This window comes from Trematomus bernacchii, unplaced genomic scaffold (assembly GCF_902827165.1).
Source record: "Trematomus bernacchii unplaced genomic scaffold, fTreBer1.1, whole genome shotgun sequence".
NCBI lineage: Eukaryota > Metazoa > Chordata > Actinopteri > Perciformes > Nototheniidae > Trematomus > Trematomus bernacchii.
This window is the reverse complement of record NW_022988050.1, coordinates 10,137,346-10,158,878: the sequence shown is the minus strand read 5'-3', so window position 1 is coordinate 10,158,878 and position 21,533 is coordinate 10,137,346. Positions and strand designations below refer to the sequence as shown.

At 39.5% G+C, this 21,533-nt stretch overlaps 2 protein-coding genes and 1 non-coding gene across 6 annotated transcripts in view; all 3 read right to left on the bottom strand.

Annotated features, from left to right (window-relative positions):
* ppm1bb (protein phosphatase, Mg2+/Mn2+ dependent, 1Bb) overlaps positions 1–12,571 on the bottom strand; it is a 38,653-nt gene extending 26,082 nt beyond the window's left edge. For all 4 annotated transcript variants that reach the window (XR_004555037.1, XM_034119107.1, XM_034119106.1 and 1 more), the window contains exons 1-2: positions 12,190–12,571; positions 771–1,613 (exon numbers count right to left, since the gene is read on the bottom strand). Coding sequence is in view for 3 of the 4 variants with exons in the window: in XM_034119107.1 (XP_033974998.1) it covers positions 771–1,601 (831 nt within the window). In the remaining variant the exon portion in view is untranslated. The remainder of the gene's footprint in view (positions 1–770; positions 1,614–12,189) is intronic.
* Positions 12,572–17,785: 5,214 nt separating this feature from the next.
* Positions 17,786–17,879, bottom strand: trnai-uau. Its single transcript has 2 exons — positions 17,842–17,879; positions 17,786–17,821 (listed from the first exon to the last, which is right to left on the bottom strand). It is a non-coding gene; the product is annotated as a tRNA-Ile (tRNA).
* A 1,557-nt stretch (positions 17,880–19,436) lies between these two features.
* Positions 19,437–21,533, bottom strand: part of mta3 (metastasis associated 1 family, member 3) — a 33,129-nt gene continuing 31,032 nt past the window's right edge. Inside the window, 1 exon segment of the mRNA XM_034119268.1 lies at positions 19,437–20,416. Within this exon segment, the coding sequence (XP_033975159.1) occupies positions 20,245–20,416 (172 nt within the window). The 3' untranslated portion in view covers positions 19,437–20,244.

Genomic DNA, 21,533 nt, shown 5'->3' with positions numbered 1-21,533 from the left:
AAGTAAAAATAACTAGGCTGCTGTGCACTTGTTGGTTCTTGGAGTACTCGAGACACAAAATAGGTGACACTCGGAAGGCAAAGTCCAAGATGTGGAGTGCAGCATGAGCTCAGCGGAGTGAAAAAAGCTATTTGTGCTTTTGTTTGGATCGATAGCTAAGAAAGCCAACAGGGAGGGACTGAATTGAAAGCAATAATACATTATTAATAATCCGATTTTTATGATCTCTCACTGAGAGAGAACATTAGCCCATTTTGTTATCTTCTGATGCAGGTTTTCAAAATGTATTCCAGTATATTAAGTTGTATTATGAAAAGATATGTTTAGTTATTTTGTTCTTTTCAAAATCCTAAGAATAGGAGGCACAACTGATGAACGCATTTAATATGCAGAAGAGGTATCTGAAACAGAATTGAAATAAAACTACAACCTCATCATGACACTTTTTTCTATATTATTGCAAATGGCTAGAATTAATCAATTAATAGAAGCATTCAGATAAATCTATCTTCCCTTATTGACCTTCACCAAAGCACCTGCCTGTCATTGGAGCCTTCGCTACACTGTAGTGCTTTGCTTTTATTAGGGAACCCTCTGTCCCATACACACACTGGATTTCAACTATCCAACTTAATATTGGCATTTCAGTCTAAGTTATGTTCAATAGCTCTTAGCTTAAAGACTAAGCTAAAAAGCATGTAACATTGTATACACTTTCATCCACAATGTACATAGATAGAATAAATAAATAATGAGAAATAAAAGCTTACCTTGTGCAGACAGGTGTCCACCACCGAGTTACAGACCTTCTCCAAGTCATCGCACACCAGGAGTCGAGAGCGCACAAACTCACACAGCTCCTCGTTGGACATGACATCCCAGATTCCATCACACGCAAGCACCACAAACTCGTCTCCTTCGGCCGCCCGCTCCAACACGTACACCTCGGGCTCGGGGCTCACCAGCTGCTCCGTGGGGCCCTTACCATCCACACATTTGTAGTCGTAGTCCCCCAGGGCACGGGACACAGCCAGGGAGCCGTTTACCCTCTGGATCATGACTGAGCCGCCAGCGTTCTGGATGCGCTCCTTTTCACGGGGGTTGCAGGGCTTGTGGTCCTGGGTGGAGAAGCCCACCTTGGTTTCTCGACTCAGCACGGCCCGCGAGTCGCCGCAGTTAATGAAGTAGAGGTGTGTCGGGCTGAGCAACACGCACACGGCCGTTGATCCGCTGCGGTCCAGGCCCTGCCGCAGGTCGGAGAAGCTGCGCATGTACTCGTCAATGTTCAGGAAGCCCAAGCGGATACCGTCTTTCACGCCATCCACGGAGCCGGATCCTGAACTGAACTCGGCCCCTCCTGACAAGATGTGTTCCAGCAAGTGGCCGGAGCAGTAGTTGGCCACCCGGGAGCCTGCGTGGCCATCGTAGACAGCAAAGAAGGACCAGTCGGTGAGTCCATGGGGGAGGCCGACCGCCGCTGTGTGGGCATCCTCCATCTCCACCCGCCAGCCCTGCATGGAGCTCAGGCCGTAGCGCAGCCCATTGCCATCACCGTGGGCAGTATGTTTCTCCGTCTTCGGCTTGTCCAGGAATGCACCCATTGCTGCCTATAGCTATTAACAAAGGGAAAGGGAGGGTTTATACAGGATTAAGATTACACCATCACTAGTTAGGACAAAGAAGATACTTTCATTGCACTACTGTAGCATAAATGTACTCACTTTATACAGAGTTAGTAATAGAGGTAGACCAATAAATGGCTCAATATTAATATTAGATATTGGTGTTGATGTTGCAGTCCAGAAAAACTCATCTAGGTTTGAAGTCATTTAGAAAGTGATACCATTACAGTAACATATTTTACACAAAATCTGTAATACTATAGTCAGGGAGATCTACCATTATGCTGTCTTTTATTTATTTACACTGAACCAAACAGCCTCAGAATATGGCTGCACCAGTGTTTGATTTGAGCATGCGTTACGCGAGTGAAATAAGCGTGAAAATGTTTTAAAAAAATCAGTATTGGTCGGAGCTATAATTGATGTAGGCAATATCAATTCTTAACTTCATTTAAAAAATGTGTTAGTTAATGTTTAACTTTATTTTGACTGTAAATATAAGGGAAAAAAATCCAAAAGGGAAGAAAGCATTACCATAACTGTAGTTGATATTGTATGTGTTTATGATTTACAAAAGTCGAAATAGTAAATAATTTTCTCACATATTATATTACAAGTCATTTTTATTTAATGTTTAAGATATAACATGCCAGTCGAGCAAGAATTGCTCCTTTTGTGAGATCATATCATAAATTGTATTTATCATATAAATCCCTCTGCAAATCAGCCGTTTTTAGTGTCAGTAATTCAGTAGGTTCCTTTCTTCTGTGATTACAGAGTGCTTTTAATTACTCAAGGGATGGTGAGTGCCCAACAACAAGACAAAGATAGCAAGGAGGAACTCCAGAGCTGAGGATTACACTGCAGCAGTAAAGCTTCTGTGAGCACACATCACCTCTTTTACTCGGAGCACAAGGTAACTAATACTATTAGTACCATTGATTTGTTGACAGGACATCACATTACTGAATCAGCAAGGTGTTCACCTGCAGAGCTGAATGGGAATTCTTCTGTCTATGTTTTTGTTCTTCGACAATTAAATGTATTCCAGGAAGTCCAGTTTGTTGAGTTCAGACCAATGAGTTTGAAGGCTTATCAGACACCGAAAGATAAGAGTGCACCAGGAAGGAGCACTTGAATGTAATTTATTGACCAACACAGTCTCCTGCACTGTTTTGTTGCAAGCTACAAGCTAACAGAGCCAATGGAGGCGGTTGCTTTAAACTGAGGTCATCCCCTGGTAGAATGTATACATTTGTAAAAAGAAGAAACAATAAATTGATATGTCGGTTATATTTTTCTAATAATTCAAGTTGCTACGGGAAAAATTCAGTGGCATGAAGGGGGGGGGGATTTTTTCAGACCTCATGTGAAGGTATGAAGAGTTTAGTTGCTGAGTGAAACTGTAATGAATTGCTACTGAAGTTAGTTAAATATAGAATAATGTATTCATATTGTGATCTACCCAGTTAGACACAGGTAACTGTTCAAATGAGGCAGAGGCTTTTGAATGAGGAACATGGAAATATTTTCAATGTAGATAACTAATCTGCATCAGCCTTAAATTGCCTGACTGAAGAAGAGCCTTTTCTTGTATACGAAAATGAAAAGGCCCCTAAAATTGCAACGTTTACAGTTTTTTTACGTTAGTAGTATTTCATTCATTGGGTCAGACATGTTTTGTTTGTCTACTGTTGCTAGCAACTGTACCTGAAGACCCTAGCAGCCTCAACCCCACCATATCTTTGGCATTTTATGACCTGCACTATATTTTCCCATAATACCAATCAATTCTGACCTAAATGTCATCAACTGCTTCTGAAAGCTACTTACAGTATGTATTGGTTGGCTGGTTTAGAGCTCATGAGATCTCGAAATCAATATAAAGCAAAAAATATATATTGAAAGTGCTCTGAGCATGTCTTTTTTTTTCAACATATTGATTTCTCTCCCTGCATTACCTCCCACGAGTGCACACACGGCATGACAGGCATGTGCCCAAAAAAGGCTGGTACATGCAAGGAGTGACTTCAGCTGGTTTAGGAAGAACCTATGTGTGTGTGTGTGTGTTTTGCGCATGTGTGCAGTGTCATAGTCTATGTGCGAGAAAAAGGCACTCTATAAATATGCCAGGCCGGTTTAGATTTCATGTCCAGGGTGGGGCATCGGGCCACGCCATTCACATTTCTCCTGTCGTTCTGCTACAGGATTGAATGAACAGGATTCCCTCGATCAAGCTCTCAGCACTAGCTTCTGCCACTCACAATTACCTATATGTTCATGTATGGTAAGAAAGTGCGTTCACATACGTGTGTGATAGAAAGAGAAATCTGTTATGTTCACCAGCAGTGATTCTCTCTAAAAATAAAACAAACACACTGCCATTGCCTAGCAACCACCCACCCTGCAGGGCAAACATCCAGGCTAAGCTTCATTCAGCGACATCCCCCTCTCTATGTCTCTCCCTCACTCGCTCTAAAAGAAACACACACACACACACACACAGCCGCCTGGTAGAGAGAGGAAAGGGGAGTTGCATCATCCATCCATTAAAGCAGTCGCAGCAGCCAGACCCTGGAAGGAGACATGCAGACTGCAAAAACACATGCAGATACTATAAGATTCCTCTGTCTGACAATTGTTTTATTAAACTGCTGGTAAAAATACACTGGGAAATATCTCCATTGAGACATCAGACTGAAACAAGGAACTCCTAACCACTTAACCCCCTCAAAACTGCCGTCACCCGAGCTGGAACCACAGGTCGAGAATCAACACCCCCTCATGCGAAGACGCACACGTCTGCCAAAAACCACTGTGGCTACGAAGAGGGAAGTGGAAGGTCGGGATTACATAATGCTGCAGAGAGCCTGAGTGCCGCTGTGAGAGCAGTGCACAAATAAGTTAATGCTATCCTGGAAGCAAGGTTAACATACAGCTTCCAGCACATCAGTACATAAAGTATGCTGCAATATGATGGACTGATTTGGGAGTCATCAGCTCGGTGTGATCAATATATGATTTTGATTTGATTACAGTCTGAATGTTCGCAACTAATGGCTTTTTACCTAAAAAATATAATTAAAGTAATTTCAAGTGTTTCTCCAGAAAATGCCAAACCCATATCCTACATTTAGTTGAGTATGACCGTTTCCCTTGGTGTTGCTTTTCATGAATAACTGAAAAATAACACTATAGTGAGTAACAATCTACCAAGCTGACAGACAAGAGCATCTTACGCAAAACTGTTCATCATGCAGAGTCATAAAATACAGGTTATTAATGAAGGCCCTATGAAATCCGTTTTATATTTTAAATTCTGTGTTTTACAGTTTAAGCACATCGTCATCAGAAATAGGGTTCATTCATGAGGCGGATGAATGAAATGTAAACAATTTACAAAGTAATATTCAGATATGCTATTTAATGATTATCAATTAATTATGTTCAGTGTAAGAAAAGGTTTTTAGAGAGTACTTGTCCATGGACAAGTGAGTTTGGCAATTTACTTGTCCGAATACATTTTTCACTTGTCCAGAAAAATCGGCATCGTATTTTACATTTTCCCACGGTTTTTACGGTAAGATTTTACTGCATCACACATAGGGATGGGTATCGTTTGGATTTGAACGATTCCGGTTCTTTTTGGTTCTCGATTCTGGTTCGTTGAGAGGGTAAAAATAAGTCCCATGACAAACTGGGAGAAAAATATATTTATGAAAACATTAAAGGTGGGGTAGGTAATTTTGGAGAAACCGCACAGATGGAAGTCTGACAGGCAGGTTGGCCATCCAGTTATTTTTGCCGGGCCGGCTAAAATGATTGGTCGGGCTTTTTACAGTACTACGGCTTCCACAGATGAAATATTTTTATGGATTTGTTGTCAAAGCACTTAAGATATTCATTGCTATCGGGATGTTAAGAGCATTCCATGGAATATAACAAAAAGTGTATCTCGAGCCGGTTTCTCAAACTTACCTACCCAACCTTTAAGTCAAATCTGTATTCCTATTTAAAAATCACTTCATACTGTTTAATTTTGTTACGGTTATTGAATACAATTATATAAAAATAATTGTTTAGTTAGTTCTAAGTGGTGCAGTTTGGCAATGTACAATTGGCCCAGTCTCCTCTGATGTTACACTGCAACCTGCCTGTGAGACAGAGTCCACCACACAGTCTGTGTGTCCAACACATGTCCTGCAATAAACATGCTGCAGCTGCCCAGCTGCTCACTGTTTGTAAAAGTAAATAAATTGTATTTTCATTTAAATAATGTACTTTCTATACCCTGCTTCATAAACAATAGGCCTACTGACATTCCTGTGCTCCTCCGAGTCTGGGGGTCCGGGGATGTGAGGACAGCGCGAGGACACAGACAGGGAGGCTGATTTAATTCATAAAGGAAATGGCGGTCAATATTAACAATATAGGAGCTAAAACGCTTAATAACCTTCATTACGTGTTAGAGAAAGAACATAAGAAAGTTTGACAAATATGAGGCTGTTAAACGGGCAGCAAATCAGCTGATACGGCAACACGATACGGAGCATAGGGAGAGAGAGCTGCGGTCCGCGGGGCTCGGCCTCCGCCTCCTGTCCTCACAACTCTTATTAATCCCGGTACCGGACAATTGTTATTAACTTATTTGTTCTTACTCGGAACCGAGTTTTGCTTCCCAAGCCTGCCTATGTGCTACACGTCCGCCCCGCCCCCGTTTAACAGTACAGAAAGCGGCGAGATGCATTTCCTTAGGAATCGACAAGCAAAACCACAACAATGGCGGACACAGACAATTTACGAATTAGTTCTGCCTTTTGTAAGCTGAATTTATCAATAATTTGTCAATAAATAAGGGCGAAAAATGTCACTTGTCCATCGGACAAGTCAATTTAAAGATCTACTTGTCCGATATTGTAAATAACACGTCCCGGACGGTGGGACGTGTGCTTTTTCGCACACTGATGTTCATTAAAACAACTAAGGATGTGTTTCAAAATAATAAAATAAGAATTGCAGGAGCTGAGCCAAAACCCGGCACACACGTGTGTGGAGCCCTTAAAAAACCGAGAGAAGAGAAACAGATATTTTGATAACCGACACCAAAACTTTGCAGCGTAGTTTATGTCTTTTCATTCGTCTTTATGAAGGCATTATGAGAGAAAACAAATTAAAATAGGGACAACTGCATCCACATTTTAGCAAATTCCAATATATTAGATAACTTAATTTTAGTAATAAATGTCAATATTTTGTCCGTGTTTCCTGCATATCGTAAAATTATAAAGCCCTAAATAATGACATGCTGTCCAACCACAATTGGCTAGCATCAAGAGTTAGCTACATTAGCTTACAAGCACATCCATTTTCTCTCATGTTATTGTGACAAAGCTTTAGTTACTTGTTTCTTGGTAAGTTAATCATTAACTTCCTGTGCCTTGTGACATTGAAGTAGGCCTGAAAGAATAGCCGACTGAGGGTGGCAACAGGACAAACTGCAGAAGATAATGTAGTGAACTCGTGCTTATGAACATTAGGCAAGCAGTCTAGCAAGCCTGCTAACTTCTGCTAATAGGATAATACGCTAATACAGTTTTTACGTAAAGAAAATGTCATCTCAATATCGACTCACATTCTCTGCAGTCTTAACTCATGCTGGCTGGTTGCGGGGTTTCATTTCTTTCAGATAGGAACTACGGAGCAAAGCTACGCTTGGACAAGGACAACGAAAAGTAAATACAACAAACCTCTGCTCCATGAAATCAAAACATTTCCCCGAAATCTCCATTAATATTGTTTCAGTCACAATCTGAGAGGTTTCTGTGCCTAAGATCAAACTGAACCAATAAAGACCGCTTCAACCCATATGTTTCCAGACCAAAATTCCACTTTTACAGTAACATCGAATTGAATTGAATGATAAATGTCTTCCTATCACAAGGCAGAGAATCATGGATTTTGATTATGAAACATAAGCCAATGAGCAATTCAAATGGGTTGAGTTAGATACGCGTGGAATATCTTACTGAACCCACTTTCACATTTGGACTATGGACGACAGATGCAGTATGTTGTTTTATTGATGTTCAAATGTATTCAGACTACTTGTGTTTTAATACCAGGCTGGAATAAATTGTAAATAAAGTTAATTTACTTCATGGTCGCTGACACCAAATCACTATATGGGTGTAATTTAAAATTAAAAAGGAGCACAAAGGACATGAATTACACACAATGTGAACTCTAAAGACGCACAAAATTACAAATACAATTACGCATTAAATCAGGTGCTGCATATCCAGACCATGTTATGGACTCGGTGACTGACGACCACATAAAAGGAATATACCTGGTAATTATGACACGAATATGTGATGTTTCCCGGTATTAACAAGGTGAGGAAGAGCTAGTGAATGCACCATTAAACACACCAACTCAGGGTGGATTGTAGGGTAGTGAGCGAGGACTGCAGAGGATACACCGGGTCAAATTTCACAGCCGCATTTGGAGAAGCCTCTGGAATGGGACAGACGCATCGAACTGTTATTACGTATTCAGTCTTGAAATACGGACTTTGGAGCAGGCAACACTAAATTGGGACACAGCTCATATAGTGGAATTGATCCCCTGTGTATCAGTTAGGACTTCTAAGGCACACCTTTTTATTGTGTCTATTCAAAAACTACAATTCTTAAGTGTTACATATTTAACGCTGTCTTTTATCTTAACTGCTGAAACCAATTTAACTTGTACTCTGACCTTGCCTCCCTTTTTACGTTTCTTTTATGACAAAAGGGTACAAAGATCCAACATGAAGCACTTCCACACACTTTATTGACACTACATTTCTTCTTCTGTCCTTTGTGCACTGATCTGACGCAGGGTGCTTCCAAGGTCGAACATACAACTCCTGGATCATACCAGTCAATGGAAATCAATCGTTACCACTTGCTCTCATGCATTCGTTTCCTCTGCCAACCAATAGCTTTTTACTTAGATCAAGAGAGACACTTGACAGCCTTGATGCTTTTTTCAAAACTAGATTGATAAAGGTAAATCTCTGCAATCCTTGTGACAAAAGCATCAAAGTGCAGGCAAGACATAAGGTTATTGTTTACATTAACAGTGCAAAAAGATGTATATTTTATATTGGCTCCAATTGAATTAACTGTATTTGTATGTCGATACAATGCAACTATTTATATTGTGTACATTAAGTTGCCTTTTTTCCAATGATCTAAGGTTTATAGTAAGAATATTCTGTTGTTAAAACAACCGAATAGATGTCTTAAAGTAATTAAATCAAACATGTCTGAAACTAAAATAAATGCAAAAAATGTATTGACAAGTTTTACCCTCCTTAAACTAAATTAACTAATGATCATTGAAGACAAGGAGGAAATCTGCAAAATAAGAATCTAATTTTTCTTATGTCATTCTGTTTTATAATGGACCTTAATTTCACTTTTGTAATTCACAACAGATAAGATCTGAAGGGCCACTCATCTGCAGAGAGAGTGGAGGAACCAACATTTACAACCACAACTTACTTGTCTGACATGGTACAACACGAAGGGAGAGACAACAAGGGCGGCAACTGATGATTATTTTTATGATTAGTATTATTTTTGTTTTTGACATTTAGTCCAGGCTCATTACAAGGTCTGAGAGTAAACTTTAAATATCTTGTTTTGACAGACCAAAGCTTAGAAACCCAAGGATAATACATTTCCAATGGCATAAACAATAGAAAAGCAGCATACATTCATATTTGAGAAGTCGAGACCAGCAGATATGTGCAAATACGTTGATTTAAAAAGAAGTAGTGATTAATCGATCAAAGTTGTTGCAGATTATTTTTCTGAGGAGTGACTCATCAATTACTAGACTAATTGTTTCAGTTATAGAGGCAATTGCGCATTTGATGGTTCTGTGTTGTCTGAATTTTTAAGAAGAAACAGTTCAGCTACAATCCTGGCAGCAGTTTACACATAAACCGTCTTATCAAGATACTAAGTAGAAACTTAACTAAATCATCACAACTTGTAAATAACAAATATTTAAGAACAGGTATCCATAAACCACAGCAGTGCAGTGCAATTTACTGAGGGCAACTATATATTAGGTCTGCAGGAATAATTATTTTCATTATTATTGATGGATCCTTCCCTTCCCTGTGATAAATTCAATGACAAGTTTTGTGACTTGGTAATCTGAATGTCTTGTTTGTCTGGTCAAAAACCATAAAGGTATTATTCAGTAAGTTTACCATTTTAGACAGGAAAAGCATAACATATTTGATAAGCTTGAAACTGTGAATTACTCCAATGCAAAAGTTTATATTCCAAGTTACACAATTGCCTTCATGTTGATATGTTCTTCTTACCCTAACACAATAACCCACATTAGCAAATGAGACCAATGAATTCCAATTCCAAATGGTTAAACTAGCTTGTCAGTGAGAATATTTGTACCAATGTGGGCTCATATTGTGATTTACATTATTTTTAAGGCATCTTGAGAGACAATGTTCCATAAGTCACAGCATTTAAGATCCGTCAAACTCTAAAATGAGCTTGTTGAGTGTCTCAGTCTCATACTGACACTGTGTTCCATCTGCTTCTCAGTCTTTACACACCGACTGCTGACTCGGATAAGATTATCAGCTATTTAACTCCTCCCGTATCTAGCATGCAGGGCACAAGCCCAACACCAAGTGATGTCATATACAGGGTCACCTGTGCACCTTGTCACCATCTGATATACTAGAGAAGCTGAGTAGGGTGACTGCAAGGCTACATTTCAACTCTGCACAATGCAAAATTGATGATGAATGCTAATGTATCATAAGCCTTAGCTTATAGGACAAATATCTACTCTATACTAGAAACATTTAAAATGGCTTGATCATCTCAGGTCATATAAAATGTTCCAACTGTAAAAACATTCACTTTTAACAACAACTCTTAGGAGAAATTACGTTGAAGGAGAACTGTTTGCATTGCTTGTGGCATTTCTGCTCTCTCTCTCTCTCTCTCTCTCTATATATATATATATATATATATATAATTATCATAAATAATAAAACAACAAGAGTTATAGTTGACTATGTAGCACTATACTGCTGTATATCTGAAGCAAAATAAGGAGCTTGGGCAATCATTAATGTTCAGGACAAACCCTGCTGTCCTGTGCCTATGGACCCGCCCCTCCCTAATAGAGCATAGCATATAAGCAATATATGTATATTTCCCAAAGACATAAACATATGAAGGGGTTACTGTATCATCAGTGGACTGATGGTACAGCTATATCTATTGCTATATGTTTATGGCAACTGAGGCATAACAAACTTTGAACAGCACAGCTATTCTTGACCAGTTAAAATGCAATACAATGGTAACAGTTTAAACATAGTAGAAACTATAAATAGTAGTAGCTAATTATATATTTATTTATGTTTAGTTTCCATTCTCTTGTTATTATAATTTCGCTGTTATAGACAGTTTTCCGGCTTCACAATACCAACTGAACTGTTATTTACCTAAGTAAACAATTTAATATTCTATATTATACGTAAATAATGAGCAGTAGAGAAGGGCTCAAGTGTTGGGAGGAGCAGTGCTGCTGCCGCAGTAAAACATGACTGGTTGTAAACACCTTACCAGCAGCTTGTGACTAAAATTACTTGTTATCTGCTTAGATTATATTGAATGTGTACGGACTGATTTCACGGGCTTCAACAACGATACTAGACGTACAAGGGGGGCTTGCGGTTATAATTACCCTCTAAGGTCACTGCATACACAACAGAACATACAGTAAGTTAGCTATCCAACTGGCATTGAATGCAGTCTGATCATACATTTTAACGCTAAATTGTGGACGTTAGTATCGCTATTTGGGTACATAATGAAATAAATAGTTATCACATCAGTTTGTGGCTGTGCGCTTGTTTAAATATACTGTTATATCGTCAGAAATACCATTACACGGCCAAGCTAACATCACATAGCTAACCATTGACACCCATATGACAAAGTCCGCTAAACTGTCATTAGCTGGTTATAGCTAGTGTAGCCTACACCATGCTAGATTAGCTCGTTTGGGACCAGACTAAACACTGGAGGCCAACATGTCGTTTAACTGTTAAAAATATGTTTACTCTAAATTTGCTTAATTCAAAATTGCCTCACAAGCCTTGGCGCTAACGTTAGCTAAGTTACTTTGTAACTTCAGATGATAAGTCAGGTTTTATTTGGACAATTGTTTGATTCAACACAAACGTTATTGCACAACACGATATATGTTGCATGAACCGTTTGATTGTTTTTGGAAATGCGTTTCTGTCTTAAATACCAATCCACTAACTACATGCTGAACTCAATTCCACTTAACACTGCTCCCTCTACGGAAAGGCCTAGTTTGCTAGTGTGTTGATATGAGCTAGCGTTAGCTGACTTGCTAATGTTAACTTAACAGTTAGCTGTCGTTGGTGCCAACGCAATTCCCCAGCTTGTCAAACTCAAGCTAATGACGTTAGCGCACATACTAGCATGCTACTTACGTTTTCCTGCTGTTGCGAATGTAGATCCAATCTTGATTATCTGCTGGATTCTGCTTTTGTGTGAAGATATGTCGGTTACCTAGCTATCTACGAAGCTAACGTTCGCTAGCTAGCTATGTTATGTTTCCTTATTTGACAAAAATAATCGAGATTGGCCTCAGATGAGCGGCGATAATTCCTTTCTCGGTGGTTCCCTGCTTGGACAGCGTTGATTTTTACGCATGTTTGACGCCAGTTCTGTCTCTCACATAAAATGAAGACTATTCCGATCGATCCAAAACAAATATGGACACTGAAAATTGGTTATATTATACAACACTGACAAATCTAGCACTTTCTTCAATTGAAAGGCCAGAGCTATCCTTCGACTTTGGGTGCTGAACAAGAGGAGGTGTTATTTTTGGCATATGCTTGGTGATTGGTTACAACGTCAGGGCGAAACGTCTGTTAATTGGCTGCTTCTTCTGTCAATTAGCTCTGCCCCTGTGCCATACTAGATTCTCATTGGTCTATTACCGAAGTTCTATGATGCACTCGATATTTTTGCTTACGCCGAAGCAAGTCTAGATAGGCGGGGTCAGTCTTGAAATAAAAACATTCAACGCCGTGGTGGAAGTAGATCAACTGCAACCGGTATCTAGAGAATACAAATACAAATAAAATCAAAGGTTGCACGGTTGAGATTAAAATACTTTATCATAATAATCATCCTCTACATGTTTTGAAGTCACCACGCTCACGTGTGCCCCGGAGAAAATAACAATCGCAACCCTAATGAAAGTACAGCAGGGGTGCATGAAGGGCTCCAGTGGGAGGCTCCAACAGAAGCAAGTATTGTTCAATTTGACTGTAATTTCTTTAGAAATTATACTATTTAAAGAATGTTGTATGTATGTTTCCCACACTCCCTTCCTTGTAACCCAAATCTTGTCAAGGCACGTTTGAATGATTAATCAAACATGATTTATTTGTTTTAAAGTACCTCACAAGGGAAGAAATCTTATTAAATATAAATTATGATGACAAGGATGTTTAGAAATTGAAGGATCAATTTTATCTTCAAGTCCCAACACATTTTCATAAATTAACTACATGATGTAACCCCTTTCAGGGATCTGTTGTGAAGCTCATTTAAATAAATCTTTAGGAATTCAATTAGGATGTGGCATCTTTCTTGAGTTGTATTTTCTGTAAAGTACTGCTGTCTTTTTGTTTAGCAGCTCAATAGGTTCAAACACCCCTATGATTGACTGTAGAGCTGCAAAGATTAGTCGACATATCAATAAGATAATCACCAACAAATAATTGCGTGAATAGTTGTGAAAGTAATTATTCATGCAACAATGACAGAAAATGCTGTTTTCAGTCTTTCAGATGCTTTTAATTGTTTCATATCATAAACTAATTATCTTTGAGTTTAGTACTCGACAAAACAGTGCTTTGAATGACATCACCTTTTACTTTGACAACTTGGAGAACAATTCATTTGAAGAGAATATCACCTTCTCCAAAATTATGCATATCTAAAAAATACTAGTCTTATAGTTTCGACCCTCCTCCAAATCATATAGGCTATTGTTCACTCTTAAAGTCTTGATTGTACTGGTTTCCAGCTTCTCAAAATTAACTTCTTTACTGTATATTTTTCAATAGCTTATTGTGTTTTCAATGTGCAGCTTCTATGTCTGTCACAACTTGCGACAGTTGTGATTGACTCCACTGGATCATCTGGTCAGCTGGTACAGTTAAAGCCACAGGGGGGGATGCAGATAAAGCTGGAAGCATCTCAAACTTAATCATGCCACCACACACATCTGAAAACATACACTGTACCCAAGGCTTGATTACCAACGGGCACAATATGGAACTTCCGTCTGGGTCAAGGTAGTATTTCAGCATAGACTATAGAAAATGGGAGTGTGTATGGGGGGAGGGTGCAACAGATCAAACTTCAGTTTGAACCAGAGAAATTCATAAGTTCAATGCACTCGTTTCCTCTTCCATTGCACCATACAATAACTTTGGGAACAATAAGGAAGTCTTCCATGGAAATAAAGGATTCAATAACCAAAATCTGTCAAAGAGCTGCATTACCGGACGTAATTAGTACTTGTTTTGAATGAGCACTGTCTGGTCTCATCTTGAGCGATATTAATTATACATCTCACAGCGTCAAACAGTTATCCAATGTTGGAGTTAGGGAATGTAAGGATCTCTTTCAGGAGTACCTGGTTAAAAAAATCATTTTCTCCATAAAACATTTTGCATAACTCACAGTTGGAGCACCTTGCTGCTTGGATGAGGATTATTCTAGAATCTTAGAGCACAAAGACAATGTTTCTGGCGCTCACCAGCAGTTGAAGGAAACCACATACTCCCTCTTTGCTTCGTTTTTTTTTTTTTACAACTCTCTGCGCCATTTTTTTAGCTTTCTCACGCTTACGGTTTTGCACCAGGTCGCTACATTTTTACACACACTTGGTTCTTGGATGGAAATCAGGAGCAACAGTGTGATGCAGCCAGAGGAGGCTATGACCTCTCAAATAAGGCCTTTCCAAAAAGAGAAACCCTTGGACAATCAGGCAGATTCTTTGCAAGTGTTATGAACCCTTTCATCTACAGTACAAGGGCTTTTGTATTTAAATCAGCAAAAATAATTAATACGTTGGTAGATCTCTTTCTTCTCCACACATTATGAATAAAGATATTTCATTCATTAGAATAACAAAGACGTGCAAAGAAAAAAAATGTAGGTTGGAGGGAAAAAAACTGGGATTAGGGGATTAAGGCATAAACATGAGTGTAAATGTGTGTATAAAGATGTCTAGTTAGATCTGTGTGTGTGTGTGTGTGTGTGTGTGTGTGTGTGTGTGTGTGTGTGTGTGTGTGTGTGTGTGTGTGTGTGTGTGTGTGTGTGTGTGTGTGTGTGTGTGTGTGTGTCTTTTAGGGGAAAGCTGGGTTTATCCGTTGTCATTTTGTGGTCCTCCCTCAGGATTAGACTTGTGTCTTATTAATGAAAAACTCATCAGATATCATAACAGTTCCCCAAGGAACCAAGCTGGGTTATGAGACACAGGTCAGATTAATACCCTGCTTAAATACTGTGTGTATGTGTGTGTGTAAGCGTGTTGCACAGAGTGTGAGTGAGCAGCCGAGTGGTATTGAATTTTCCAAGATGGGGGATTATCATTGGCAGAATTTGATCATTCTGCTCTGATCAGGATGTTCAATCGCAGCTTATCCCTAATATTAAACTCTCAGTCTTTTGTCCCCTTTCCCCTCAATCCCTCAAACTGACACACACACACATATTTCCACACGTACAGATGCGTCACTCCAACTGCCGCACTCCTCATTGAATAAAGTGGCCCACTGAGCCTGTACTGTCAGGGTGTTGTGTGTGATTGTTCAGCCACCTGGTCACCTCAGGGTGAGGAGGGAGGAGGAGGAGGAGGAGGAGGAGGAGCTGTGGGGTGGGGTCGTGGGGGTCTCTGGTGGGGTGATGCGAGGCTTTAGCTTCTTATGGAGGCAGCTGAGGAGAGTAAATTAAAAAACTGTTTTGTCTAATCCGGAACACCAAGAACAAGTGGCACACACTCCAAAATCTGATCCCTCGTGTTTACATGGATCTGGAAGAGCTTAAACACACACACACACACACACACACACACACACACACACACACACACACACACACACACTACAACATTCCCTCAAATGATAAGCACTTTCTTGCAAACATACACACATATTCCCTGCTGTTAAATACTTTGTGATTGTGTCCCAGGCTGGATAGAAGGGGGGGGGGGGGGGGGGAGGTAACGGGAGGTACAAGACCCTGATCTGCACTCTCATTTTCAGCCTGGAGATCTGCACCCGGGACATCTGGGTCACATCATTACTCCAATCTTCTGCTTGTTCATTCCCAGCTTTAGACGGCTTAGAGTGACAGACCTGCACACAAACACTCACACAGAGCACACACACACGTCCACATACACAGACAGGCCTATATATATACAGCATGTTACAGTCATGTACAGTGAAATACATCATGTTTAAAAAAGATTGATGGTTTGAGTTAACAGATGTTAAGATGCAATGATAAAATGAGCACAATGTAGAGGTTCTTCAAAGGATTGCCAGGATAAAATATTTCTGAATGGCTCAATTTAAAATGCCACTTGTCAAGGCAAAGCAAGTTTGTTTATAGCACATATCAGCAATAAGGAAATACAAATTGCCTTTATAAAACAATGAAATACAAAAATAAAAATAAGGTACACCACAAAATGATATTCAAATGCAGTTGAAAACTGTCGCCAAAGGCCACAGAAAAAGGACATTTAAAACAAACTAAATACAGAATAACAGTAAGAGTGCAGTGTGAGAAATTCATTTGTATTTGATTCAATAAAAGGCAGCAGCAGACAGAAAAGCTATAGTTGCAGCCAACCTGCATTTTTTCTGGGATTTGTTGCAAATATATGGTGCATAGAAACTAAACGCTGCATCTTTAGTTTTGACTCTGAGGACACACATAGATAGTCAATAAATAGATGTATGAATACAAATGATTGTAAGAATGACAGGAGGTGGACTATTCAAAAATGGTTCTGCACAGTCACCCTTCCAAATGTTTATGAGGAACATAAATGCACCTCTAGATAGAAATACTTATTTCGAGCTACGGGAGCTGTGGACTCTGTTCAGCGCAGTTATACCGCCCTCTAGTGGTAAGAAAGAAGAAGTTTACAATAGTCGCAGTTTTGACTGTCGGCCAGCAGGGGGAGCTATTGTTCAGCACAACTGAGAAGATCGAGGTAGAGTACAGTTGACATGAGTACCTTTTTATATCATTAAACATCGTTTGTACACTAATAATAATTATAATAAAAATAAGAAGGAGAATAATAAGTACTTGGTCCATCATCCATTGATTAAATGTAGCTTAATATCTTTTATATATGGGTATTATAATATATATTGTTATATAACTATGTTTAACGTTTTGTTATGTTTTGTTATGTTATATTATATAACTACATGTCAACATACTATATATATATATTATATCCCATACCATATTATAGCCTATTGTGTTGTGTAATACTGTGTTAATCTGTCTTCTTTTACATTATATACTATATTATGTAGTAATAATAATAATAATAGAGACAAACACGAGTTCAAGTTGAATGACTTATGACTTAATAATTGTTTACGACACTGTCACTTTTGCTTTATAATCTCGTTTTGTAGCCTATTTTCTATTTTCACTTCATTTTATTTTTAGTTACATATAGCCTACCTCTTTTATCTTATCTTATCATTTCTAACTTCAGGTTCTGATTAAATAACTTGCCAGATCAGCGCTTTGTAAGGCGTATCGTCCAAACTGTTCAGTAATTCAACACGTCCACAGTTACTTCATGTAAACACACCTGTTGTCAGGAACTAAGAAGCTTTTCTTGTGTGTATTTGGAGAAATAGCACTACTTCGAAGTACCCCAGTTATTGTAGTAGGGGATCACTGTGTGACGTGTTTTATATGCGACGTCCCATTTTAACCAGGTGAGGGTCAATCCAAAAACTGTGCTCCAGGTGAGGCTCGAACTCACAACCTCGGCATTGCTCTGCTGAATACTGTCATATAAGTACCGCGCGCTAACCGATTGCGCCACTGGAGCTTCGGCGGTAATCGGCTAATAATTCGATTCAAGAATGACACGAGCGCCTGTGACAAACAAACATAGAAGATTTTGATAAACTGTTTTTTTATTTGGGCTGATAGTCTTATTGAAAAGTGGTGCAAATAATGAAGAGAGCGTGTGAGAACTTCCCAGGGTGCATGTGGTGACTGTGGTCACTCAGAGTCCAGCACAGGATGCTGCGTTCAGGCACCTCTCACAAAGCTCCGAATTTCAACTTCAAATGAGTATCTATGGCGTAGATGTTTTAGCTTTCTCTGTAAAGGATAATACTGAGGAACCTTTAAGCAGACAGCCCATATATCATCTTTATTAATGGTATCAGCAATTTGAGGTAAAAAAAAAAAAGCAGGGGTAAAGTTTAAACTGAATGAAAATGTAAAATGTCAAGAAAACACAGCAGCATGTAAATGCCCAAGGTAAATTATGGTCTTTGAATTTGAATGTTCTTGGATTAAATAACGTTCAGATGTCCAGATACATTTGGGCACTATAGTAACAGTAAAAGTAAAACAAACTCTAATGTGCAGCGGTAACACAGGCCTATATTAGGCTATGTAGAAAAAAAGACATGATGAACATGTTAAATCTGCTGAGGCTTTTCTAATCCCCTGAAGTCCCACATGACTAGCTGAAAGACAAATCCATTTATAAAGTGTCAGGTTCAATCTAAATATTTTCATTCACACTCTGCCTTTTTTATTATGATTTTCACATTCAGGGGCAAGGGAATTTCTGTATAGAAAATATGATGAAAACAAATAATTACAGCAGTTGACTCACATTTTATCCCATTTTAAAGCTACAATGAAGGAAAAACATTTCTCACACACACACACACACACACACACACACACACCTAAAACACTGAATTACCTTGAGGCAGACTAAGCTTCCAAGAACATGATTTATATCCTGAGAGCACTCATCACTCTTCATCACTGTTTCAAATCATCATATCTTTTGAGGGTATTTTCTGATATCCACACACAGGCCACCATGTGTATTATTTATAATGCTGGCTGTCAGGATGTAGCACCACAAAATGACACACTGAGACTCGACACCATAATCTTGCATTGTGTTGTTTTTTTATTATTATTATTCTCATCATATTCATAACTCAACACATGACACACAGGAAACACTAACATAAACATTCTGAATGAAAGAGAAGAAATCATCAGCGGAGGCTCTCACCTCAAAGACATGCGTCGGCAATGCCAGTTTAAAAACTCATAATTAAACACACCTGAAGGCTGGGTTTGTTAACCTGGCATGTTTTTGAGGCAACGCCCTCTGGCAACATGCAGAAGGAACTGGATAAACTTGACAATTGGCTTTAAAGAACAATGAGGGAATATTAGCAAAGAGCTCATGGAAAAGTTGCTCATCTTTTCTGCCTCAAAACGATGCCGGTGCATCCCAGCCTTGAGGAAAGTGTGACAGATCCATGCCCTTTTCTGTTGCAAAGGAAGTGCTTTAGTACCCATGTTAGGGCTAGGTAGGTACAGTCGGCCATAGAAATACGATGAGTAGATTTACAGTACTTTAATGAGATATACAATATATTATACAGTGATTCATCACAGAGGCGTATCATGTAAGCTCTCTATATCTTTGCCTTGTTATATTTTCAAGCCTGAAGATTTGTAAAGTAATGTCACCAGGTCATTATTATTGAACACCAGCTCCAGCTCCTTGATTTAAAAAGGGGGTGAAAAACTGCAGGTAAAACATAATTAAAAGCAGCCATTTTTTAAAAGAAAGGCCGCTCGTTCAGTTTTTTTAGTGCATTCTCTTTTTAACGTCAGCGTTGGACACTTGCCTCTTCTCCAAAATTGAAAGAACCCCACAAATGCAAACCCACCCCAACCCTAATCATAATCCAACCCCATGCCCCCACCCAAAATAACTTTATACAAACTGATAAAACTTCACAACAATTCACGATCAACACAAAGAAGTCACATAAAAGATCTGTCGTTATGTCCAACCATAAAAAACTAAGAACAGCACATGGCTCAACATCCCCTCGCTCTCACACACACACACGCACACACACACTCTCTCTCTCTGCCACACACTTGCATGCACCCAAATATAGTATTTACACTTGAAAACACATTCCCAGGAATAAATTCAGGCAGCACTTGCAGTCAGGTCAGGTGTTTCTATTGCATCACGGCTCATTACATCCTTCTGTTGCCAGCTTATTTTAGAGTTCAGGATTATTACGGCATTTTAAAGGAATAAAGGAACTTAATGATAGAATATGAGGTGAGAATCTGTTAGTATGTATGCAGCAGGGGGGTCAGAGGGTCAGTGTAGGGTCAGTGTAGGGTCAGTCGTGGATGACGATGGGGCCTCGCATCCTCAGGCTGGGGTGGGGGTGCGGAGGGGCGAGGACCAGCCCCTGCGGCAGGCCCTGGGTGACCCTGCGCAAGGTGATCTGCTCGCATGGCTGCCGACAAGCGTGCCTCAGCTGGGTGCGGGACAGCAGCCGCCTGGCCCTCCTGGAGGGAGGGAGACGACACAGGGCATAAGTGCACATGAAGATATACAGATGTGAAAGCTCCTTCTTGACCTTGGAGACAGTAGAACTAGTAGTATTATACAAATAATCTCACACGTTTGCCCAAGTAGCCTAATGTTTCCAAAGCCAGGAATACTTTTTTAAACCAACATTGATGACAGGTTTGTAAAGTGTTCCAGGAAAATTCTGTGCAATGAAAATAAAGTGGAATTTAAAGGGCCCATGTCATGCTTTTCCTGGTTATTACCCATCCCCTTGTGTGTTATGAAGGTTTTTATGCATGTGAACGGTCTGCAGAGTCACAAACCCTCAAAGTACACCCTGTAGTGAGTAAAACTCTAACACAGAAAAGACCTGTCTATGCTGCCCCAGAACGCCTCGTTGGAGATTTGTGAATACCCAAATCAACAACAAATGACCGGATTGGCCCAAATGGACCAATCCGCGGAGCACCTCACACACACCAGGATCCCTTGGCTAACTAACAGGGAGTCCCCATTGACTTGCATAGAGCTCCCTGAACGCTGGTAATAGACGAGTTGGGATCGCGGAGAAATGCTCTCCGCAGACCCATTCTCACAGCGTTATAAACCTTTTTCTTACTCAATATCAAGCCACACTTATTGTTTTTACTTCGGCTGTGAGTGTTTGTGTGTGCTCAGGATGAGTTTCGCTGTGTCTCGCTGTATCGCCGACCCCGAAACCTGTCCACACCTCTGAGACTGAATACCTGGTGAATACACATACTATACAGAGATGCTTTATGAGAAACCAATGTGAGTTTGGAAAATTGCACAATTTAAATCTATTTTAGTATACCTCAACAATGGAAATATGATCAGTAGAAATGGCCATGACATGGGACCTTTAATGTAAATAGGCCTTGTGGTGATTTTGTACTGTCAATCAAAATGTGTAATTCAGATGGTTCTTTAGCTTTTAGGCAATGCAAGGCTAGCCGTTTACAGTCTTTGTGCTAAGATAAGCTAACCAGCTTTTGGCGGTGGCTTCATATTTAGCGTACAGATAGGAGAGAGCGGTCTTTATAGCTCTCAACAAGAAGCATAAGCAGATTTCATAAAATGTCAAAAATGTTT